This window comes from Pteropus medius, unplaced genomic scaffold (genome assembly GCF_902729225.1).
Source record: "Pteropus medius unplaced genomic scaffold, Ma_sr-lr_union100, whole genome shotgun sequence".
Classification (NCBI taxonomy): Eukaryota; Metazoa; Chordata; class Mammalia; order Chiroptera; family Pteropodidae; genus Pteropus; species Pteropus medius.
The window spans coordinates 4,597,427-4,623,103 of record NW_024342644.1 but is presented as its reverse complement, the minus strand read 5'-3'; the positions used below and the strand labels follow the sequence as shown (position 1 = coordinate 4,623,103).

Here is a 25,677-nt window from a genome sequence, read left to right as displayed (position 1 = left end):
CCAGAAATAATTTGCGGCAGGTATGCTTTCACTTTCTTTGACAAAAAGGTCTTTCTCCTACTCTTGCAAAAGTGAACTTACACTCTTAGCACCCACATGACCAGCACAAATGTTACCTTTCTTTGCAGGTTTCCTGGACCCTGGGTCATTTCCACAGCCCCTCCTCAATGCTCCATCACACTGGAAACCTAAACACTACAGACATTTGCTGAGTGCCTGCTTTGAGCCAGGTGATGCTCAGGGACATGGGACACAAAGGTAAGCAGGACAAGATACCTGCCTTCAGGGAGGTAACAGCCTCAAAGAGGAGACAGAGAGGAAGCAAGTAATTTCCAAATAATATGGTACATGTAAAGGGAAAAGTATAGTCTACACAATCTACCACATTCTACTTTAACTATTTTTTCCTCCCTCTTCCCACATCCCTCAAAGGTAAGAGCCTCTGGCACAGACCCATAGCTACTGGGCCTATAGTTATCTTTGGATCTTCTGTGCCACCTATGGTTCTCGCCTGATCTAAAGGTCATATATGTCTCCTGCATAATAATGCAATGGTATTTTAAGAAACAAATTCATATATGTCTTAATGTTGCAGAACAGTGATGGTATACAAGTCAACTATTAATCTGGACTTCTGCAGTGTATTATAATCTTAAAATTTCAGGACCAAAACAAACATCTTTAACCTCAGAAGCCCTGTGATCTTTTAATCCTCACCATGTCGTCTTGGCTTTGATTTTATAAAAGGGAAAAATTATGAAAGCTAAGCCTGTCTATTTCTTTTCCTGGAAATAAATGCACTCTCACTTGTTTTTACTGGTAGGACTGAAAACTTTCACCCAGTAACTTAAAATTTCTATTCATGGTTAACACATTAACAATTTCCGTAATTTTCAGGAAAAAAAGTATTTCTCAATTTGATGTAGGTTTGTCAATATTAATTTAAGGACTTCTTATACTTCAAACCTTGGACTTCTGGGTAAGAAAAATAATATTCTTGCCTTTTCCTGAGCTCTATCTCAAAACAAATGATAGAAATGAATTGCAAACATAACATGAAGTTCTGTCACAATTAATCAACCCAGAACCCAAGGGAGGAATTGTTTCTATTTTTAAATGCACTGCTGCTTTAAGGGAAAACCTGGTAGAGAAATATGAAACCAAGCTGCATAATGAAAATTAAAATGCATTTGGTGTCTCCATCCTTGCAATGCTAACCTACGAGCAGCACTGTTGTGTTGACCCTTCTCAGTCTATAAACTAAATGATGGGTACCCAGGCAGAACCCCATAGAAAGGGCTCATCTACCACTCAAAGAACCAGATCTGTCAAGAGGACAGAACAAGAGAATACCCATTTTTCAATGCTATTCTTGTAGTTTCAAAGAAGAGGCTATTCCAATTTACAAACAGATGGATAAATTCCCAAATCATCCTACACATCTTTAGTTAAAAGATCCTGATTAGTAACTGCTGATTATTTAGTATGTCTAGCAAACTGTCTACAATTATAATTTATATACAAATTCCACAAAATTAAATGTTTCTCTCCGCAAATGACAAAGCTTCATTTCATTAAATAGTAGCTAAAAGTAGCTTTCCTCATGGTTAAGAGTGACAAGGAGCAGGTGTCAAATCAGCAAGGAAAACAAAAGCAGCAGCTACATAACAGGAGTTAGAATATTCTACCTGTTTTCCAGACTGCTGTGAAGAATCTGACCCAGCAGAATTTTTTTTCTGACACAATATAAAAATATCCAGTTGGGGTAAGGGGAAGGAGTTGGTGATCTAATTAGTAAAGTAAAATAGTTTACTTACTATCACCATGAAATATACAATTGCACTGCAATAAATGTATCTAAAATACTATAAATATTTAAAATGTATCTAAAAATATTATCCAAGGATACATCCATTATTGAAAAGTATTTAACACAACATTTTAAATACAACTTAGCTATTTACCATCACCATAAAAATTTGCTCTAAGTACCAAAATGTTTGCAAATTGAATAGAAATGCTACTGTCACCATGAAAAGCAAAAATTCCCCAATCTTATCTAACTATAATTTCTTCTCCAAAATTTGGCAAAACTGTGCCTGAACCGGCCACATGATTACAGAACAGAGGCAGTTGCTTCTTTTAGCAATAAAGTAACAAATCCTACCTCAGAGTTTCCAGTGGAAATCTCTTGAGAGCAAAAATCACTAAATTGTAGTGCATCAATCAACAGGTGACTGACTTTCAGAAACACAAACTCATACTCATGTCCCAGAGAAATTAATTTTGACAAATATCCCGTTTTTTCTTTCCTATTTTTACAAGCTACAACACTGCTATACTGAACGAATTCCATTTTTTTTTTTCTTCATGGGCTTACTAGAAAAATGCCAAATATTCAAATTATTTTAGGGCATTTTCCCATACTGCTGCGTGGAAGAGCAGAATTAATAAGGATCCAACAGTTACTACTTTTCAAATGCAAATTGTTGCCATCTAGTAAATGCAACCCCCTTTTGTACATCCCCCCAGTGTTTACACAGCTCGGACACTACTTTTTGTTTCCTTGAAAATCAAAATTCCCGCAATACATTCAGGCATTATCTCAACCCAGCACCACCACCACCGACAACAACAAAAAAGATTTTAAATGGTCCAGGCCCGAACCTACATCGTACAAAACTATTTTTGCTTTATTGTGGGGTCTCCCTTTACTTTACACACAAACTCCCTAAACAAGCCTGCCAAACGAAGCAAACCCTGCAGTGGTAGAAAAAACCTGAGGCACTGGGTTCCACAGAGAACAAGGCCTTGCGGTGGTCACTTGCCCACTCAGGCCTCCGTTTTCTTATCTGTAAAATGTGGCCATTGGACTAATCACCTCTAGGGTCCCATCCAGCCCCTCTCCGTCTGGGTGCCTAGAGGCCGACCAGGGACACAACTGACTAGTGCTAATCTCTGGCCAGGGTGCCCAGCCCGATGCCGCGCTATACCGGAGGGGACGTGAGAGGGGGGCGCAGGGGGAAGAGAGGAACTTGGACTTGCAACAGCTTCAGACAAGAGCGTTCAACAAACTTGAAGCCGTCCTCCTAACAATAGAAGAGAGCACTCCCATTTTCCTGGCTCAAACTTGCAGACTGCGGGGTCAGATCCTCCTCCCGCCCTCTCCGCGCCCGCATTACCTTTCTCCCTGTTTGGTGTTGGAAGGAGGAGGGTGCAGGACCGTTTGATTCCCTTCCATCTCCACCACGCATTTGGTGTTCAGTTCCAGTTCTGAAAGCACAGGGGAACGCGAACGTTGCAAAGTGGAGCATCCCGCCCGCACGGGGTCTCCGGGGAGGCGGCCGAGCCGGAGCCGGACCCCGGCGCCGCCTCCGCCCGGCTCTGCGGCCTCGGCTGCGCGCTCGCCGCCCAGCCCCGCGGCCCCGCAGTTTCCAAAGTTGCCCCCGCCCTCGGCCCGACCCCGGACAGAAACGAGCGGAAAGCTCCTCACCTCGTCGGTTCATGGGCCGGACGCGGACGGCAACTTTTACCTTGGTATCCGACATGTTGGCGGCGCCCGCTCGGCCCGAGGCGGCGCCTCACGCGAAGCGCCGCCGCCGCCGCCGCCGCCGCCGCGCCCCCCGAGCGCGGCCGCCGCCGCCGCTCCGCCGTGAGCTCCGTGAGGCAGCGCCGAGGCGCGCGGGCCATCCCGGGGGAGCACGACGCGGGGCACGGCCGCGGCCCGGGGAGGGGCGGGCGCGGGGCGGGGCGCGGCGGGCGGGGAGGAGGCCGCGCGCGGGCCCAGGCGCCGCTCTAGCCGCGCGGGCGCAGCCGGGCGCACTGAGCCGCGGCCCCTCGCGGCCGCCCCGGGCCCGGCCGCACCGCCATCTTCCGCGCTCCGCCGGCCGCGACCCCGCGGCTCTCGGAGGCCCGACTTGGCCGCGCGCGGCGCCCGGCGGAGTGCGGCGGGGCCTGGCCGCGAACGGGGCTCGGGGGCCGGGGCGGGACGCCGGGTGTCCCCGGGCGCGCTCCCGGGCCTGCACCGGCGCCTGCAGGGGCTCCCACGGGGACCACCGGGGACCCGAGGCACCTTCTGGGGCGGCTGTCACCGCAGACCCCGAGCCCAGGGCGTGCCGGGTGGGCAGGCCTTACCCACCGAACCAAACGTGCCCGCACGCCGCCCCCTCCGCCCGCCTCCCGCGGTGTTTTAAGATCTTTGTGGGGAACCGAAGCTAGAAATTAATCAGTGCATCTGCCACCGAACGAGTACGAGTGTGTAAATAGTGCTCTCACTTCCTTTCCCTTCCCTTCCTCTCGTCGTGGGAGGGATGTCAAGCGGGCTGGAGAGTCATTAACTCTTACATAAGAATTTTAACGGCAATGAATTCTGTCGTCCTGCCAAATGCAGACCTCGCTGCCAGGGCGGAACTGGGTGAATCTGATTTATTCTGTTTGGTTCAACAAGGGCTTTGGGGCGCTGTGTGCCAGGTACTTCGGAGCACACAGAATTCTAAAATCCAGAGTTTAGATCTAGGCAAATCTTTAGATTTTGCTTAGATGTGGAAATTTAATTATTCATAAGTTCACTGAAACTTGTCTTGGGGGCCTACTGTGTGCAGCGTGCTGTGGAGGACACACACAAACATGAATAAAGTTATGCATCCTGTGCTCCAGACGCACACACTATGGCAGGAAAACAGCACGGAGTCAAATATAATGCCAGTCTGTGTGCAGGTGGTCGAGAAGGGTTCAGTTCTGTCTCCAACAGGTGCCAGTTACGGACTTGAAGTGATTCTGTATTGATGCTACTCCTCCAATCCCTCTCCTGTTCCAGGACAGCTAATTCAGTCCACTTCTGAAAGGCCTATGGCATCATTCTTTCTCTATTCCTGCCAGGGAAAGCCGACTTTGTCCACCCAATTATTCAGCAAGTGTGTACTGAGCATCTACTATGTGACAACTATATGACAAACACTGTTCTAGAATCTTGGGAGATATTGCTGAGCAAAAGGGGGCAAAGTTAACAGCCCCCTGGGGTTAATATAATTTTGTGCCTGTGTCTTCATCTTTGGGCTACTGTGACATCATCTTTACTGAACCTCCTAACTACCTTCTATAATTGTTCTGATATCCAGCTTCCAGAATGATTTTTCATGTGTAATATTTTATTATTTGATTGTGTATGTTATTCCATTGTTCAGAAAATCCTCCTGGTAATCTGGTCTCCCCTGTTTCTGAAATTCTTCACTTCATGCAGAGCCTTTTCCCAAGTAAGATTCCATGCCTACGTTAAGCCATCGTTCTGTTTCCACCAATGTGAATTATAGAGGGGTGAATTGTGTCTCTCAAGAGATCCCTTCAATTCCTAACCCCCATAACCTGTGAATATTACCTTATTTGGAAATAAGGTCTTTGCAGGTTTAATCAAGTTTAAGTGAGGTCATACTGGGTTAGGATGAGTATCTTTATAAGAGAAAGGAGAGGGAGATTTGAGCCCACACAGACAAGGAAGAAGGCCATGTGAAGCTGGAGGTAGAGGTTAGAGTGATGCAGCTACAAGCCAAGGAAGGCTAAGAATCTCCAGGAGCTCTGGGAAGCTTGAAAGAGGCAAAGAAGGATCCTTCCCTAGAGCGTTCAGGGAGAGCATAGTCCCCCCCACCCCCAAGGTTTTGGATTTCTAGCCTCCAGAACTGTGAGAGAATAAATTTCTGTTATACTAAGCCATACATAATTGTGCTAATTTGTTATAGCAGTTCTAAAAATCTAAGACAGGAATTAATGTCTCTCTCTTACCCGACCCTTCTTTTTTCACCTCTCCCTACCTTCATTCTCTGCCATATCATGAAAGCCTTGAATGCCTTACTAAGAAATTTCAACTTTATTCTAAAAGCAATGGGAACTAAATGAAGGTTTTGATTTTAGAGCCAGGGGCTGACATATTCAGAGTGTTCTGAGGAATGACTTCATAAAAAAACCATCTCGAGGACTGTTGCAGACATTCAGATGGGAGGTGGTAATGACACGAACAAAGCCAATGACAGTGCAAATGGAATACAAGGAACAGATGCAAGACAATGTGAAGATAAGAGTTGAACAACTTAATAACCAATGGCATTGAGAACTGAAGGAGCCAACAGAGTTGCAGGTGACTGGGAAAGTGTCTGGAAGGATGATGGCCCATAACGCCATAAATGGATGAGGGAAGTAGGGTCTTAAAGTGAGAGGGGCATGGTCATTGGGTATTGCTGGCTAAATAAACAGGTTCCACTGGTTGTTCTTTGCTGAGTTATCCCTCCTTCTGCTTTTCACTTTTCCCAACCCTCTCCAACTTTGAAAGCCCAGATTAATCCTCACCTTTTCTAAGGAGGGTTTACCAAATGTTTCTCCTTCAAAACAGTTTTAGCCTTAACTCATTTGGAATTATATCTTTTTAGAGTTGAAAAGTGCCTTCGAGATCTTCTGGACCCTGCTACGTCTCCCAAAGTGGTCATTCTTCTGGTTAAATATGTCTGATGGCAGAGTGCTCACTGTTATGTGACTCTGTTCCAAGGTTCTACAGTTAGAGGAGACATCTATGAAAAATCAGATTTGCCTCCCTGCAATATTCCCAAATGTCGATGCCTCCTAGAGCTTCACATTCCAAGTCAAACTCTTCTTAAACATGATAGCCCTCTAGTTATTTGAAGATGGCTCTAATGTCCTTCTGAAGAGCTCTGTTCCTCAGAATGTACTGTTCTGGTTACTGCTGTCGTATAACATATCCTCCCAAAACTTAGCAGCTTAAAACAATTGGAAGGCTTATCTGGGCAGTTCTAGCTCTGTTTCTATCATGAGGTTGCAGTGAGATGGTAGCGGGAGCTGGAACCATGGGGGGCTGGAACAGCTAGAGCAGGCCAGGCATTTCTCTTTCTGTATATAAGTTCAAGGTTTCTCCACATGGTCTTTCTCCATAGGTAGGCTTGGGGCCCCTCACAGCATGGTGACTACATTCCAAGAGTCAGCATGTCAAGAATACCAGAGCAAACTGTATCATCTTTTATGACCTTAGAGGTCCTGTAATGTCACTCCTGCCATAGCCACATGAGCCTTCCCAAGTCCAAGGGACTGTATGTAGTCCCGTGATCTCAATGGGGAAATATCAAAGTTAATATTTTAGACCATGTGGGGTGGGAGATATTTGTTACAGCCATTTTCAGAAAATACGATCTGCCGCATAATGCATTCTCTCAACTGTCCTGGCCATCCTCTTCTGAAAGTGTGTTATAATAAAGTAAGGCTTAAGAATTAGATGGGCTGAGTCTGAATCCTGTCACATTCGTGTAGCTGGAACAGGCAGGTCAACTTCCCTGATCTTCATTTGGTGCAGGAGTAAATGTGGAATCTGAACTCAAACTACACAGGATGTAGTAACTTCTTTTTGAGTAAATGCCTGTTATGTAATGTTCCACTTCTTCTGAGAACTGCTGTTCCCTCTCTCCCTACACCCCAGCCCTGGCTCCTGGACTTCAGCTGCCATGTTTATACTAATAGCCCCCCACCTGCCTCGTTTAGTTCATTGGACCCTGCAGGCTATTCCTGCCACATGCTGAATCTATTAGCTTCTTCCCCCTGGAAACCTGGGCTTGGGATTCAGAGTGTGTGACCTTTGGAATCAGACTGTCTGGTTTGAATCCTGAGCCTCCCCTTTCTGAGCTAGACAATCTGTATTAACTCTTCTGGGCCTCAATTTTCTTATTTGTAAAATGGGATGATGGGGATTGGTGATAGTAAAAGTACCTGCTTCATAGGCTTGTTATGAGGACAAAATGAGCTGATACTTATGAACTTCTTATCACAGCATTGTGAATGGGGTCTGGCACCTCCAACAGTCAACCTGAAGGCTGTAGAGTGGCTGTATTTTTCATAGTCACAGGAAGGCCCTGAATGCTGCTCTGAAGATGAAATAATCGCGAAGCAGTTGTACAGGAAACAGGGAAGAGAGAACTGGTTTCTGAAAACCTTCCAAGTTCTGCTCTATCAAGGCTGAGCTATATTCCTGATCCTAGATTCTACAGTGGGGATAGAACTAATCTGGGAAAAGTGCCAGTGTGACTGAGAAGACAAGAAGATGCTCAGTGAACAGTAGCTATTATGTTTCGTCAGCACACAGAATGTCAAATCACACAAAATAATGCTGACATCATCCTCTGCCAATGAATCCCTTCCAATAGGGAGTATTATGAGTTGGGTACCTAGATGATAAACATGAAGAATGAAAAACAGCATAGTGCAAGGAGTGAAAGCATGTACCTTGGAGTCACACAACCTGCGTTCAAATTCTACCTCTGCTACTTGCAAGCTAGTAGTCAAGTTACTTGTCAAGCTACTTGACATTGTTTAAGTCACTTATCCGATCTCTACTTCTACTTCCTGATCTCTAAAATGGTGCTGATGATGGTAATTATCTTACTATACCAGGCACACTTAGACCAGGATCTGACACTTGTTAAGGGTAAAGTAAGTATCAGGTGTTGTTATTGTTGTTATCATTATCATCACTATCACTATTATTTATTGATCCAGGACTCCCTTCAGTGAGTCTAGATTACTCAGCATTATTCAGTAGATATGACCCTACTGTATTCCTTAAATGTCTGAGGTATCACACAGTATGAAATGAAGACTATAGTATCCTTAATATAATTCACAAAAGGAAAAGCCCACAATATCCCAAGGCCATCAGCCTTCTCAGCCCCTACAAAGTGCAATTACCCAATTAAGGCCGCAATTACCCAATTAAGGCCACAAAGGGACCTGGTTGTCTCTTCAGGCCAGTTTGCTGGGAAAAGATGGGATGAGGGCCTTCCCAGAGTCATTTCCTAGAGAGAAGTTCCCAAAGGACTCTAAAGAAGGTCGTGGGAACCCCAACCTCAGAAATTTGGCAAGCAGAAATCCAAGTGGTCATCTATCTAAGAAGGAGTTGTAGACTGTTGACCAGGGATTTTAACTGGATGGACTTCTTAAGAAAAATCTGAAACTTTCTAAATTCATCCATACTTGGTTTGTTTTTTTTTCCTTATTCCTGCCTATTTAATTGAAGTAAGCAGTAAAAAAGGCTAATAAAAGGATGCACGTGCTTTTCTTGAGCTACAGCAAGCAAAGTTCTGGGAGCTAGACAGTGTCCCACTCCAGAGGCAGAGGAGAAACAAACTCAGGGTGCAGCAAGGCAGCTTGTTGAGGTCATGGGCCTGCTACATAGAAGTAAAGGCTCATCAGAGAGTGGTCCTGGCCTAAGAAGAGCCCTGGACAGGAGCCAAGCTATGGAAACGCTTGGGGTGGGTGAGACTCCCTGACAGCACAGCCTGGCCGAGACATTCTTTTCAACCATCTCTACAATCCTCAAAGATCAGCTTAAGCAGCTAATACAGCTGCTGTGCTCACTAGTCACTAGACATACTCCAGTCTATACACTTTACAAATACGCTTTTTGTTAGGAAAGAATGTTAATAGGGCTTTATTTTAGAAACTAGAAATGCCATGGGTTCTGAAGAATGGGCACATACCTGATAACAAACTTCCCAGGGGCACAGTAATCATCTAATTTCTATAAGACAAAATTCCAAAGCTATTACAGTGGGAAGAGGGTTGCCAGGCTGATGTAAAAATCGCTAATGGCTTAAGTCTACAGAGGATCAAAGAGTAATGATGGAGCAGGCGAATACTTAAATAAGAGGCTTTCCATAAATCTACTTTAACAACTGTATCCATCAGCCTAGGCTAAATTACAGCATGGTGACTAACAACCTCCGAATCTCAGTAGCTTATAAAAACAAGGCTTCGTGCCTCACTTACATGGCTTGTCCATCACAGACTGGTTGTTCATCACAGCTCTGCTCCTATCATTTTCATTCTGAGTCCCAGGCTGATGAAACAGCCCCTACCTGAGACAAAGCCAGATTTACAGCAGAAGGAAAAGAGAAGGTAGCAGACCATATAATGGCTCTTCAAGTTTTAGCTCAGAAATGACACGTATCGCTTCTCAACTTTCATAGGACAAAGCAAGTCACATGGTCAAGCCTAGCATCAGTGGGGCAGGATCTGACACATGATAAGGGTAAAGTAAGAGTAAGTCTTCCCCAAGAAGGGTGTGATGTTGTCATAAATAAGAAATATATTTTGGTGTCCATCCGTGGTTCTTGGCTCGTAGCTCCTAAAACTCTTATAATTATCTAAATGATTAGAGCATAAGAGCATCTTTTGTTACAATATTTAGTTTTTGTCCTTCATTCCTGAAATAGCTCCAGAACAAGGTGATTGTTGGAAGGCTCTTAGATAACTACAGGACAGGAGCTAGTTGCCAGGGAAACCAACCATGTGATTAGAGGACTGGAACTTTCAGCCCCATCGCCCACCACCCTTACCTCAAGAGGCTGGAGGTCGAATCAATCGCCAGTAGCCAATGACTTAATCAGTCATGCCTATACAATGAAAACTCCATTTTAAAAAAATGTTTTTAAGGATTGCGTTTGGGGACCTTCCAGGCTGGTGAACACATGGAGGTGCTGGGAGGAGGTGTGCCTGGAGAGGGCATGGAAGCGCCACATACCTTTCCTTATTCATATCCTTTCGTAAATCAACCAGCCATCCAGTAAGTAAATGTTTTCCTGAGTTCTAGCAAATTATCAAACAAAGGAGCGGGGCATGAGAACATACAATGACAACCTTGACTTGTAATTGGTGTCTGAAGTGGCGGGGGGGGGGGCAGTTCTGCAGGACTAAACCCCTCACCTGTGGGATCTAATGCTAACTCCAGGTGGAGTGTATCAGAATTGAATTGAATTGTAGGACACCCAGTTGGTGTCCCCCTAAAACTGGAGGACTGCTTAGTGAGGGGAAACACCCCGTACATTTACTCAGTAAGTGAGTAGACATCTACCATAATAACACATATTTTACAATAGTTAATAGTAGCAAACATTTATCAAACACTGACTGCCTACCAAGCACATTTCTATTATTTAACCCTCGCAATAAACCTATGAGGCACACATAATTATTATCCTTCATTATATTGATCAATAAAAAATAAAGAGAAAATTTAGGTAATGTGTTCAAGGTCACATATCTGGGATGTGGTGACCTTGGGATTTGAACACACAGACAAATTGGAACATACATTTGAGTGGTTTCCTTAAGAGTGACAATGGATTTGCTCTGACTCATCTATGTTTTTCTGGCACAAAAAGTAAGCAATATAGATAATAGTCTGTTACTATTATGCCTTACAGTTTAATGCAACATGTAACTTCCACAAAAGGGTCACAGATAAAAGAGAAAATGGTTCTTTTTATGACAGTGATCTAGGATGCAGGGAGCAGTATTTACAGAGAACATTGGGCTCATAGTGGAATAGTAGGAAAGGCTGATGTTGGTGTCAGCCCAACCATGGTTTGTTTTCTGCCTCTGTAACTTACTTGCTGTGTTTACTTTGGACACTCAAGCTTCAGGTCCTTTGTATGGAAAGTGGATGTAGAAATACCCATTTCACAGGGTTGTGTTGAGAATTACATGAGATAATGTATGTAGAATGCCTGGCTTGGTGACTGCACATCCATAAGAGATATTCAGCAAATGGTAGTTGCTGTCATTACTGCTGCTACCATTGTTACTGAAGAAAGAATAGAATTTTGATATGAATATTTATGAAAGTGCAGTCTATGCAGAGGGATCAGTGGGACCAGTATAGAGGCAAAAAAGAACAATGAAATGCTGTGCTTTAGGAAGCTAATTGGGCAATGTGTACTGGAAGGGTTGGCCCCAGGAGAAATCAGACACTGGAAATGATCTGGAAATGCATTGTCCAAGCTAGAAATGAGGAACACCTGAAGCAGAGGTTGAGCAGGGGAAATGGTGAAGAAGGGAAGGTTGGGGAGACATCCCTGGATGGAAGTCTCTGTCTATACCAAAGCTGGGTAGAGCTCTCTTGCTGTGTCTTCTTCTAAGCAGGACCAGTGGGTTCATCTGAACAGGGTGCAACATGCCTCTCAATGTACAGACCCATAACCCACCCTCATGAGTACAGTGACTTAGCCAGGGGGTCCCAAACCTGGCTGACCATTCTTTGGAGTCCACTGAAGTAAGGACTCCTGAGTCTTCTCTCGAACAGACTCAGGAGATCTAGGCTGGGCTGATTCTGGAATAGCTCATTCATGGACTGGCATTTAGGAATAGCTTGGTGAGGTCACCTTGTCACACTGCCTGCAGCCCACGATGTGAGGGCAGAGGGACTATCCTTGGCTGTCGTATAGTCTTAGTTCTTGAATATAAACTCTTGGAATGATTTGGAACTAGCCAAAACCAAAACAAAGCAAGGTGAGAAGAAACCCAAAATGAGAGATAGGCAGGCCTTTCCTAAGGAACATACCCAGCCAGCTATGAAGACTGAAAGTTGGAAGTTGTGTGAGTAAGTATAGGGAAACCAGACCACTTTTCTTTTAGTTCTACAGAGATCACTGAAGGAAGTGGAAAAGCTCTCACATCTATCTACTAATGAATCCATTCGTTTATCAGTTGTTTATTGAGCAGTTTACACGTGAGGTACTCTGGAAATTGCTGGGGATTTAGAAACAGATATTGTCTCTTCCCTCAAGGGGTTCCTGGGCAAGGGGAGAACAGGTACATGCTATCTAAAGTGGGCTACACTCTCACGATTGTGTGAACCAATTTGGTAGGAAGCCGTGATTTCCATCTTGAGGAAGACTTCACACTGGAGAGGATGTTTGAGCTGGATCCTAATGGCTCAAGGGTAGTTGACAAGCAGGGAAAGAGAATATCTTAATCAGCAGTGACTGAGTTGCAAGAAACAGAGATGGACTCAAGCTGGCGGAAGCGAAGTGAAGTATGTTGGAAGAACACATCTCTTTGGGGGAGGTAAGTACCGAAGGTACTTATGAAGGGCTGTAGCCAGAGTCTGGAAAGCTGAGAATTCAAATTACTGCCTTGTTTCCTTTTAGCCCTTTGGTCTTTCATCTCTCTCTGCATGTTTAACTCATTCTTCTCTATCTCTATACGAGCTTTGTACACATAATGAAAAATGGCCAGCTTCGACACCTTTGTGTATGGCTTTGTTCCACTTCCCAGTAGCAGCTAACCACAGAGAGCAGCAAGCGATACCTTGTCTTCTAAGTGACTTCAGGTTCAGTTAAAGTCAGAATGTGTGTATGTGTGTGCGTGTGAGTGTGCGTGTGTGTGCGTGTGTGTGCGTGCACGCGCGCACGTTGAAGGGAGTGGAGTGTTAGTGATAGAGACAGAGGAACCAAAAGTGTTAACGCACTGAAGAAAAAGCTGAGTCAACTTGGCAGAAGAGATGAGTGTGCAGGGGAGAGTGGGTGGCCAGCAAGTTGGAAGAGGAAGAGGAGGACTGGAGTCATGAAATGAAGGGTCATGGGGTCAAGGGCCCTGAGGAAAGAGGAAAGTTGTGGATCAAACTTGGATTTCTTTAGGCTGAGTTTGGTAGTTAACCTCCCCATTCCCATCACACTTATTTCTCTGCTGTGGTTCCACCAAAAAGGGTATTTTTTTTTAATCTGGCAGAAAAATAGATTATATCTCCATATCACCTTTATGCATAAAATTATCCAGTCAGATTCCTTTCCCTGTGATAACTGCCTACTATTTCCTTTCTAGATGTTAACCACATCTAATCATTCACAGGAAGCAGTCTATGTAGGAAGGACGAGCTCCTGGGACAAGCGTGGAGGGGACCAAGTCAGAGCTGTTCTACGCCTTCTGTATACTCTACAAATGTTGGTCGTCAGAGGAGAGAGCAAAAAGGGAAGAGGTATGTGGGTGTGTTGAAGAAGCATAGTTAATGACACATAAAGAAATGATCTGGAAAATATGGGAGTGGTGGATAGAGAGCCTCTTAAACTGCCTTGTCACTTATGGGTCATAAACAAAATGTTCTGTCCCAGAAATAGGAGGTCCCAGCACATGCACTCAACGAGATGGAAAGAGAGGATGAAGGGCTCGAGGAAAAGTCTGGGGTTGAGAGACCCGTCTTTAGTGCTGTACTCATCTTCATTTCCCACGGGCCACTTTGGGTACTCTAGTGCCCTAACCCCTTTCCCTCTGCAAGGACTTTTGCCTGTTTCTTGGCTTGCGGCCTGTATATTCTAGAGTGCCCTCGCAGTTCAAATATCAGAAAATGTGTTCATCCTTTTCTCCCTCCTATCCTACTCCTCAGGGGCAACTGCTTTTTCCCGCCCCCCCCCTTTTAATTCCTCCCACCCTTCTACCCCTGACCTACTGATGTTGTGATCTCCCCTTAGGAACTGGATCTCTGAAGGCAAAGTGTCTCCCGCATGCTCACCCGGGGCCTAGTGCACCCAGGGTATGGTTTGTGGGTCCACGTAGGGCACGAACCCAGGACCTTCTGCCCGTAAAGCAGATATGCTAACCACTACACTATGAAGCCACCCTAGGGGCAACCTTTTTAAACATACCTACTAGCTGTGTGATCTTGGGCAAATTACATAACTTCTCTATGCCTCAGATTCCTCATCTACAAAATGTCACTAATAATAGATCTATTTCATAGGATTAATGTCAAAATTAAATGAAGTAATTCATGTAAAGTCTTCACATAGTAATTCAGTAAATGTTAGCTATCATTATCATAGTTCATTATAATCCATTGGTTTGATTGTCTCCCTCCTGGACTGTGATCTCCTTAAGAAATTTGTAAAGTGATGGTTACATCGAAGGAACTCAGCCAAAGGTAGCTATTTTTGTTGTTAGCATTGTTGAAGACTGTAGAAAACTTTCCTTGTTCATCCGAATATTACCAACCCATGACACAGAACCCAACACCTAGCATCTTCTCAGTGGGACCACCATTAAATGAATGGTCTCTGTTGTTTTCAAAATTGTCATTATAGAAGAAAATGCACTGATTATTGTGATGTTTCTAAATTTTTTCCCTTCAGAGCCTGTAATGCACTCTTGTGAACATTCTCAATGATGGCAGGTCTTCATTCATCACCTAGTTCTGGGATTTTCAAGCTGGAAGAGATCTAAGAGATCATTTAATCCAATCACTTTGCTTTAGATCAATTGGCATCTGAGACAGTTGGCATGACTAAGGTCACACAGCCTGTCAGGTACAAAGCCAAGAAGATGGGCTTGATTTTCAAAAACAGCTTAAAGTCATCTGTAGTTAGGTTTGGAGGTAAAATGGGTGAATCAGCTGAAAAATATCGATTTGTTTAAAATTGTGCTAGGAGTGAAAATAAACTAGACTTCCTTGTCTCATAGGAGTGAAGGCAGTTCCAAAAGAAGAGTCCCCAATATGCTGGGATGCTATCACTGAAATATGTGTGCTGACTTTGAAGGGGAGTTTCAAAACCAGCTCCATCCCATCCCTAACAGCTCTCAGGATGTTCCTCCCTGTCCAGGTCACAGATTGTTCATTACACACTTCCTTCCTGTGAGGTTACAGACCTGGAAAGCCTAAGCATCCTACCTGATCTCAGTTCTAGACATTGATTTAGGGCCTCTTCCTGGTGCTCCTTCTAACTTGATGCTTTAGAGAGTTTCATCAACCCAGATTCCTCCTCCGGACAGAACACAGAACATGATACGAATGATTCTTTCCTCATTTCTCCCAAGGTTGGTACATAACTAGCCTACTCTAGATGCCTAGGAGAGAAGTTAATTCAGTACACACAGTGAATGCCTTGGGACATTAGGGCTTAATCTTCTTGCCCAACCAGGTGAAGAAAGGCTTCAGTTAGCTGTCCCTGTGATTTCCAATCAAAGTCTAGTGTCTTTGCTTCACGTTACCAGAGATGCAGGTCCACCCTGTCCCCAACCTCTCTCTCCAGCCCTCGGCCTCACTGGAATGTTCAGTCAGGACAATGCTCTTGTCAGTGACGAGCTTTGATATGTTTGTTAAAAAACAAAACAACAGGTTTTTTGGGTTTTTGTTTGTTCGTTTGTTCGTTTGTTTTAGTCAAGTTAATACCAAGACAGACAACTACAGTAGTAAAAGTTCTACGGGAAAGTGGCAAACTAATCTTGTTTAGAATCAGTTAACAGTAGCTGTTGTAAATTAAGTAATATTTTTCTCCTTGTGGAAGTGAAAAGACTCTGTTTCACTAGAAGGTTCAGAATAGCTCCTTTGAACTATGATTCTTAACTCCTCATCGAAAACTTCTATAGATCCCTACCTCACTGATAGCCCCGTTTCCCAGGTCTTTAAGATGGAAGGAAAACAATAACCTACAAAATCTTTCCCCAAGGAGAGTGCCTTCATGGGAGCTCGGAGGACTTCAGGTTTTCACACGAAGTGCTGGCTGAGGGCTGGTTTATTTCCCTGCTCAGTGGCTCCACTTTCTAGGTAGCCCTGCAGGTATAGCTTTGTAATTGTATAAAGCATTTCCTATAGACTTTGCCAGACAAGTGGAAAAATTATGGCTCTAAAAATGACTGTTCTCTTTTGAACAAGAAAATTCCACATTTTTGTGGAGAGAGTAATGTACTATAGTGGCAGCAGACAGATGTGTTTCCAAAAATAGATTGTAAAGCAACGCTTGTGAGGCTATTGAGAACCTTGTGGGTCATGTGAATACATTCTCCAGAATTGCTAAACTAAGTTCAAGCACCTATTGACCTTAAAAGGCTTTAGCTCCATACATATTTATTTCCTCCACAGTCGTTGAAATCATTATTATAAAAGGTCAAATATCTTTATATGTTCGAAGAAGAGAGAGAAGTGACAATAAATTTTCCTGTAAGAGCTTTTAATACAAAACTTAACCAAACATAGTTTGTGGAGTGTTGGATCCTGATTTAAAAAATCAAACATAAGCAGATATTTTGGGGCCAGTCAGAGAAATTTGAATATGGATTGAGTATTAGATGGCAATTAAGGAATTATTGTTACTTTTGTGAAATAATAATAATATTTTGGTTATATAATTAAATGTCATTTTTAAAAAGATGCATACTAAAGTAGTTGTCATTTTTAAAAAGATGCATACTAAAGGCAAGTATGATGTCTGGAATTTATTTTAAATACTTTATCAACTATGTATAACAGATGATCCTGAAGGGGCTAAATGTCAATTATTAATATAGGTGATTAGTAAGTTGGGATTTATTATAACATTCTCTTGATTTATAACATTTAAAAATATTTCATAATGAAGTGTTTTAACAATAAAATAAATACAAATAAAAAATTCAAAAGAAAGACTTTAATACTACAAACAGGTCACAAAAGAAATATAGACATTTTGCCAATAGAAATAATAATGAACTGGAAATAGGTCATGTGCAAACCTAGTACAAAGCAAACTTAGTTTTTCAATGAACTTTGTCAATAATACATGAACAGATACAATGATGATGTAGAACACAGGAGCTTAACCATGATAAAGAAATTAGAAGGTTAAAATGTTTCATTTACATTCATTCCAAAATACACTTTTAGAATTTAAAAAAGTGAGTTTTGTAATATATCCTTGATAATTTATGTAAAAATTATTATCCATGTAAATGAACTATAATGTTAATACATTTAGTGTTGGTTGATTTTTTTAAAATATGAGTTAAATTCACAGATTCTTTACATTAGTGGAAAAGCAAAACAAATTGCATAAACCCCAGCAATCAGGAGCGAGGGTGTTTCTTTGTGTATAATGCAGAACAGGAGCTGCATGTTATTGTGTAGATTTTCACATGTCTTAGGACACATTGCCTTTGAGGGTGACCTTACTGGAAGATGCTTCCTCATGGTCAACTTCACATCATCAGCAGGACTTCACATAGACTTGTTAGTAGTGGGATTCCGACTTAAGTCACAGCCTTATCCTGGCCTCTGCGGGCACATCTAGACTGTTTTCTAAAAGCCTACCAAGGCCAGTTTGGAGGACATGGATTTGAAGGTATCGCTGAAGAGCCTCCTAGGACAGAACTCATCCTAAGAGAGAAGAAGAAACCAGACATAAAGCCTTAGTCATTGAAACGTGGGGAGTGTTCTAAAGAGAATAGAGTGAACTAATTCTGCATAGTAGGGCATCCCAGAGGATCCTCTTAAATTAGGATAACTTGAGGAGAGTTTGGGGACCTTTTATAGGGTAAAGGGGACCTCAGAGACAATGCAGCAAAATGGGTTGGAACCTACAGAGATCTGCCATACAGAATCATGAGGGAAAGGAGTGGTTACTGTCAGCAGATGGAGGGAGTTGTGAGGAGGACACCCTGAGAAGAGCAGTGACTTTTAGTGCAAGGACACAAGCAGCCCAAGGTGACCACACAGGGAAGGAAACAGGAATAAATACTCCCTCCTTGCAGGATCTCCTGTCAGAAGGGGAGAGCCTGGCTGAGAAAGAGCAGGAAGTGAAGCATGGAGAGTGGGTGTGGGGCACATGGAGAGATCTGCACATAATTCTTTCACTGTCCAATATCCACAGAGCAGCCAGAGTAGTATTTTTAAAATCTTTCTTGGTGTCATTCCTTTATTCAAACCCTTCCACAGCTTTTCCTCACACCTGGAAGCCCGTGGGGCCATCACTGCCTGGATGTCACCTTCTCTCTGGTCTCGCCTCTGAGCACTGTTCCCGGGCATCCTCAGCTCACAGTCTTGCCGTTCCAGGACACATCAGGCTTTCTTGATTCAGGGCTTTCATCCTAGCCTCTGTATGGAAGATTCTTTGTATCATTCATGTCACAGCTCAACAGTGACCTTGGAAATGCCTTCCCTTACTACCCTATTTAAAATAGTTATCTTTCTTCAAGTACCTTTCTGTCATCTTACCCTGGGTTTAGTGCTTCCGTATTTCTGCATCCCTGAGGTCCGTGACCTGGGTGCTGTGCTTTGAAAAATGGCCCTGCTCCAGCCTTGCCCTTTCCATAGAGCAAGAAGTGCACAAGGCCAAGGGAATGTGCCCCGCAAAAGCCCACACCTTAGGGTTCAATCTGAGAAGCGAAATCACACACATATACTATGTACACACATATACATGTATACATATATGGGAGGAGAGAGATTTGTCACAGAGATTAGATCTCATACAGTTGTAGGAGTGATTAAACTGTTGTCATGGTGTCTGATGTTGAAGCTTGAAGTCCACAGGGTGGACCATGGGGAAGGGAAGATGGTTATGAAGTGGAGAGATCAAGAGTAAGCTGGAACCCACAGCATGAGCTGGAGCCCCATGAAAATGAATAGAAACCTGGGTCAGTTCTTGTTAACTCTGACCTTTAGAGTGTGGGTGTTCCTTGTCACAGAGCCAAACACACACACACCTGACCCAGGAGTCGGAGAAGCTGAAGGAGGACCCAGGGGGAGAGCAGTCGCAGGCTGCTGCCACACGGGCAGGAGGTGAGCCAGCATATTCGCAACTGTGCACGTGACTTAAAAAATGGCTGTTGCTTCCTCTCTGGCCACCAGATCTTCCACAAGAAACACAGGAATCCTGAGGTGGAGGTGGCAAAAGAAAAGGAAAGGTTACAGGCTAGCCTTCCCCCGTTATTACATGTCTGAGTGAAATCCTGAAGAAACCAAGAATCCTGTATTTGAACATTGCAGATCATTATGACGACATATTCGTCAAGATTGTTGGATAAAACATGTTTTATTTTTATATTGATTTATAAATTTTAAATATTTAGACTTTGTGAGGGGAGGGTATCAGTGTGTCAACAGCTGGGAGACTGACCCAGGGTAATTTACACGGAGTAAATATCCCCCAGGTGCACAGTATCCTTTTTTTCACTTATTTAGGATAACGATAGCATGTATCAAGTCAGAAAGAATTTTAAATTCTTTTTAAATTTATATTTATTTTTTGAATTTGCATGATTCAAAACTCAAAAGGGAAAAATGGTAATTAATGAAAAGTGTCCCTCTGATTTCTGTCCCCCAGTAGCCCAGTTCCTCTCTTCAGGGCAAGAAATGCTGCCTGTTTCTTACGTTCTCTTCCAGAGACATTCTCTGCATATATAAACGAATTTGTACCTCTATCTCCACACTTTAAAATATTTAACCTAAATGTTAACATATTATTTGTACTGTTTTTCACCTTGCTTTTGTCATTTAATGTATCTTAAAGATTGTTTTGTATCACCACTCGAAGAAGAGCTTCCTCCTTCTTTGTTTATAGCTGCATTAGGTTGTCACCAATCTTTTGCTATTCCAAACAATGCTGAAGTGAATACCCTTGAACATACATATGTCTGTAGGAAAAAATTGTAGAAGTGGGATTGCTGGCTCAAATGGCTTGTACATTTAAAATTTGGGAGGTGTGCCAATTGCCTTCCTTAGAGGATATATCAAGCTACACGCTCATCAGTGCTGTAGGAGAATGCCTGTTTCTCCTTCCTTTTGCTAACAAAGCATAGGAAATGTCCTTGAAAATGCACCACTCAGACTTCTTGATGCAGAAAATGTTATTACTGCTGTGTTCTGAATCTACCACTGTGAATGCACGGAGGACAGGCTTCCCACATGCTGCTCCCAGCTAGTGACTGAGGGAAGCCAAGACACTAACAAAGGCCCAGTGCAAGATATGGGATTCCTCTATAGGTGACTTCAGCTCAACCCTCCATCAGTCTGACCAAACTCTCTTAGACCTGTGCTGACTCTGAGACTCCCCATATCCAACCCTCCTTTCTTCTTTCCCTTGTTCCTTCCCAGGGGTCTTATCAGCATCATGGTCCTAAGGCTCTCTCCACTTCCTCCATCTTCCTCCCCTTGTTCCTTCCCAGAAATTTTCCCCAAATCATCTCTTGCATTTCTAATCCCATCTTGGTGCCTGCTTCTCAGAAGAACTTGAGTTTTTCTTATTATGAGTGAAGTGGCATGTTCATGTATTTAAGAAACATTTATATGTTTTTTTCCATGAGCTATCTTGCCATCTCCTTGCCCATTTTTCTATTGGGGTAATAGACTTTCTTACTGACCTATAGGCTCTCTTTATATTTGAGGAAAATCAGAACTTTTAAAGATGAATTGCAAAAATTTTTTTTTATAGTTTATGTCTTCTGCTTTTATTTATGGTGTCTCCCCCCTCCATGCAAAAACTACTTTTTTTGTGGTCAAATTTATTTTTCTATTTTTTCATAGCATCTGGATTTTATCTTAAACTTTGAAAGTTTTTTACTACTCGGAGAAGATTTAAAATTTTTTTCCATCAGTACTTATTTTTAACACTGAAATCTTTGATCCTTCCTGAATTTATTCTGGTATAACATATGAGGTAAGAATCCAAAATTAATTTTTTTCCAGATGGCTACCTGTTGTTCCAACCCAATTTACCAAATAATCTTTTCCTTACAAATTAGAAATGCCACCTTTATCATGTAGTAAATTTCTATTTGCACTTTGGTCTTTTTCTCTATGCTTCATTTGATTCTACCGACCTTGGAGAGATGCTTTGGCCTGTATTTTATTAGTCTAGTATTATAAAAAATAAACAGGCAGGTATCCAAGGCAGATATAAAGACGATGCTTTATAGAACTCCAACTTTGGGGAGTGTAACTGACCAAGGACCCTAGCTGCTGTGCCCTGAAATTCACTGAACTGTGTATTCTGAGGCAGTGCTCCCCAAGGACTGCTCCCAGTGGTAACTTGGGGAGCAGAGATGCTCAGGCAGGCTGTTCTGGAAGAGAGGGAACTCCTCTCATAGCTGACTTTGACTTCCAGACTACCCAATGGCTTTGCTGAGCCTCCTTTTCATTGCATGGGAAGTCAAGGACACTTCTACTCACTGTCTTTCCCTCTTTCCTTTGTGTGCGGTCAGAAGTGCATGATGGTCTAATGGTTCTCCCAGCCTTACTCGGCTTTCTTCTCATTTTCTCTCACTCAGGCATTTTTTTTTCTACTATAATCCTTGTACTTTTAATTCCAATTTGACATCTGATTCTTGAAAGACTTGCAAGCTTCCTGTTCTTATAGCCATTAATATATTTATTGGTGCTTTCCCTACATACCCATTATAACTTTACTTATATGTTAGATCCTTGGCTCTTGGCTACCTGCTTCACTCTCTGCACACTAGGAATCACTTTTTTTCTCAGTTGAGCAAGGCATCCTCTCTCTTAACCAGAGAGACACAGTCAGAGATCATTAAATCTATATGTCAGTAAGTTAGGACTTTCACACTTTAGAGCTCACATAGCAAAAATGAATGGAAGAGTCATCTTAAGAACAATTCACGTCTGACCAATTATACAAAGAGCTTCATTGGGGTGTACCCAAAAAACAGAGCTGCTCCCAGGGGCTGAGATCATACTTTTGTCTGTAGGTGAAGCAGTACTAATACATCATCTAGATCCACCCAATGATGAATAGACACACCCCTGAATTTAGTTAAATATCACCCCTCCTGCCTTTTCTGAAGTTCAGTGTTTCCAATGCTGTGATTTAATTGCAAACATTCTTCCTCTTTCCATTTTCACAGATTCTGATATTCTGGAGAAACCAAGTGTTACTTGAAGACTAAAGCTCAATTATTAATCCTTTCTCAGAATTCCAGGAAAATGTTGTTTTCAAGCATGAAATGCTTCACAAAAGACCTGTTGACTTCCGGCCTGACCCAATCCTTTCATGCTGTGGCATGCATGATGTACAATTGTTTTGGAATGTCTCTGAGACATGACTTCTGTATGTGAATCTTCCCTTCGAGACTCTTTGGGGCTTGATTAGTCATTAGTCATCCCATTTCATTGCCAATGAGATGTTTGTGCGAAAAAGAATTTTTCAATGGTTTACTTAACTGATCTGATTAACATTTAGTATTTGGGTCCTAATGTATCAGTTATAGACATTTAGTCTCTCATTATTAAAAATGTCTGCCTCTTCCACTGTGCAAAGGATAATGTACATGAGCAACATATGAGTGGAGTTGATCTTAGAAAGAAATTAGGGAGGAGAATATTATATAATCTCCGATATTTTAGGGATAGCCTGAATTTTCACCAGGTGACCTCACTAATTTGTATTAGGCTTGACTCAAAAGTTCCTATCTGCTTGCAGACCATCCCAGTTTGGTACTCAAGCTGAAATGATGTGCAACCCAACCCCATTTCTTTTTTTCCAGGCCATTTATGCTCCAATGTCAATGGGATATACTTCTCTTAAACTAAATTCTGTAGCAGGTCACTCGTGATAAAAGGCTTGTTGAGCAAGCCAGTGCTGTCGTGCCTGAGGCCTGCACTCTTCATTGGAGTGAACTGTGATGAACCATCGCCACTTTAAAACGAACTTAAGTATTAATGAAAAGGACCAACCCTCCTAAAACTGCCTTAGAATCTTGACAATGTGCTATTTTATCAACTTTTAAATGTCACAAAGAAGAAATCCTAATAAAAAAAATCTCCACCTATCCTCATACGGCTTTGTGCATCTATTTTAGAACTGTGAAATCCATTCCAATCTGTATTGATATATGCATGTGGCTTTCACTTGGATCAGAGTGTATATAGAATGTGTCCTACTTCTTTTACTCATTTCAGTATTACAACTGCAACCATGATATTTATTATTTTTAATAGCTACGTAATATCTCATCATCCATATGTAATTTACTGCACTAACTCTCAATGTTAAACATCTAGGTTTTTTCAGATCTTTGATTTTTAAATATCCTAGTAATGCCATTATAAATATTTATATATGTAGCTTTGAAAAAATGTATTTCTTTTGTGATAAATTCCTAGAAATAGTATTAGTGAACCAAAGAATATAAATATTGTAATGACTTGATAGGTAGCCAAATAGCCCTCCAAAAAGCACAATACATATTTATAAGGCTACTATTATAAATAACATATAAGACATCTTAAAAAAATAATTGATTATATGTTGCTATAAAATATAAAGAAAAATATAATAAAGTGCCAATGAGCAGTTCAAATTAACAAGACTTAAGAAGGAGCAACGCACAGGAGAGGCAAGAGACTTAGGCTGCTCTGTCTTAACTGAGGAGGCTTTCAAGGTGAGAATGTCATGTGTGAGGTATTGATCAGTCTTGCTGGCAGTTTACTTTTGATAAAAATTGGATTTAAGTTGGGATTGGAGGAAGGTTATGTTATTAGTAGCAAATAATCAGGGCAACGGAGTGTATCAAGGATGGGTTTGGGATCCAGACATAGGTTGAAATCTCAGATTCATTTTTTTAACTGTGTGGACTTGGGCAAGGTACACATCCTTTCTCAGCCCCTTTGAGAACTGTTGTAAGAATTAGAGGTGGTGCATGTAAAACAAAAGGTAACTATCATCATCATCAAGAACAGTCTGACCTTATGAGTGGTAGAAGGTGGCACAATCTAGAGATTATCATGACTTTGGTAATAAGATCATAAAGCATGCAAAGACCCATGGAGGATGAGGAGGTAAAGAGAAAGAAGAGAAGGAAGAGATGGAGAATGAGGAGGAGAGAAGGAGGTGGAGGAAGAGGTGGCAGAAGAGAAGGAAGAAGGAAGAATGATAATATAGATGGTATGGAAGATAAGGCAACTAATTAAGCTCCAAGTTTTGCTCCTTGTAACAGTCCCACATTAATAACCCTGCAGAAGGTATTCTAAAAGTTATAGGCATTTGAGTGTAATGCTCTGCAATATCCATATCTGGTATGGAAAGAATAAGCTTGAATCAGTGTAACTACTGTGACAGAAATTTTTGATAAGTAACTATAAAGCATATTCAACATCATAGGAACAAGTTGCAGATTTAGGAATATGAACTTGTCTTTGTGCTCTAAAATGAATCTGCCCTCCCCCTTGCTTACTGTCACATGGCATACCCCTACTGGTTCAGAAGGCAGCTGTGGCAATCTGCCCTTATCTGTGAGAATGTGACAAAGGGGACTTTGATGCAACGTTAATCATATTCTGAGCTCCACATAGTACAGGTGAAATCATTAGAACAACAAACATTTTGTCTGATATTCCTTAAGAGACAGCTGATTTTCTCACTCAGTGATGACTGACTTTTTTTTATAGTAATGATGAGGAGGGAGCATGGGGCTTCCAAGGAAGTCAATCATAAAGCAGTCTGAAGAGTAGGAATAGTGGCATGTGTGTTTGCGTATGTACGTGGAGTATGCATGTGTGTGTGTGCACTCTTTGTTACAGTTGTCTCTGTAAATGGAAAACCAGCTGAATCCTCTGAGAATGGTAATTAACCACAGTAGCAAGTGCCTGAGCTATTGATATAGCGAGCACCAAGGCTTCACCAGGCGTGAGAGACTCTGCCCTTCTTCCTCCTCCGTACTTCCCATCTTCTCCAGAATTCTTCCTAAAAAGCACTCACCATTTTTCATCATTATCATAAAGAATGGCTGGAATGTGAGGATGACTAGAACTAACCCTCACCGATTTGTTGTCTAAGTCTTAAACACTGTTCCAGTCTAGTCAAAAAAAATGAAAGTGGAGGGACAGCCCAGCTTATAGACACTGGGGATAAGACGTCAGTGCCATCCGCTGCTGGACTGAAACACTGGGCTATTTATCACACAGAGCCTCATCTGTTCAAAGCAGAGGATTGCTATTTGCTTAGAGAGGAAAGAAAGAATTGATAGCAATATTCCCTAGCTTTTTCATTAGAGGGTTTGAAAAATAGTCTTTCAAAAGAAAGACACTTTTATATTCCAATAGAGTTATGAATGTAACAGCATCGCTGGGCTGAAGTTCATCACCTGCTTTAGTCA

At 42.3% G+C, this 25,677-nt stretch overlaps 1 protein-coding gene across 1 annotated transcript in view; it reads right to left on the bottom strand.

Annotated features, from left to right (window-relative positions):
- The window catches only part of KIF13A (kinesin family member 13A), a 175,088-nt gene extending 171,438 nt beyond the window's left edge, over window positions 1-3,650 (bottom strand). Inside the window, 2 exon segments of the mRNA XM_039866482.1 lie at window positions 3,183-3,273; window positions 3,494-3,650. Of these exon segments, the coding sequence (XP_039722416.1) occupies window positions 3,183-3,273; window positions 3,494-3,548 (146 nt within the window). The 5' untranslated portion in view covers window positions 3,549-3,650.
- Window positions 3,651-25,677: the final 22,027 nt, after the last annotated feature.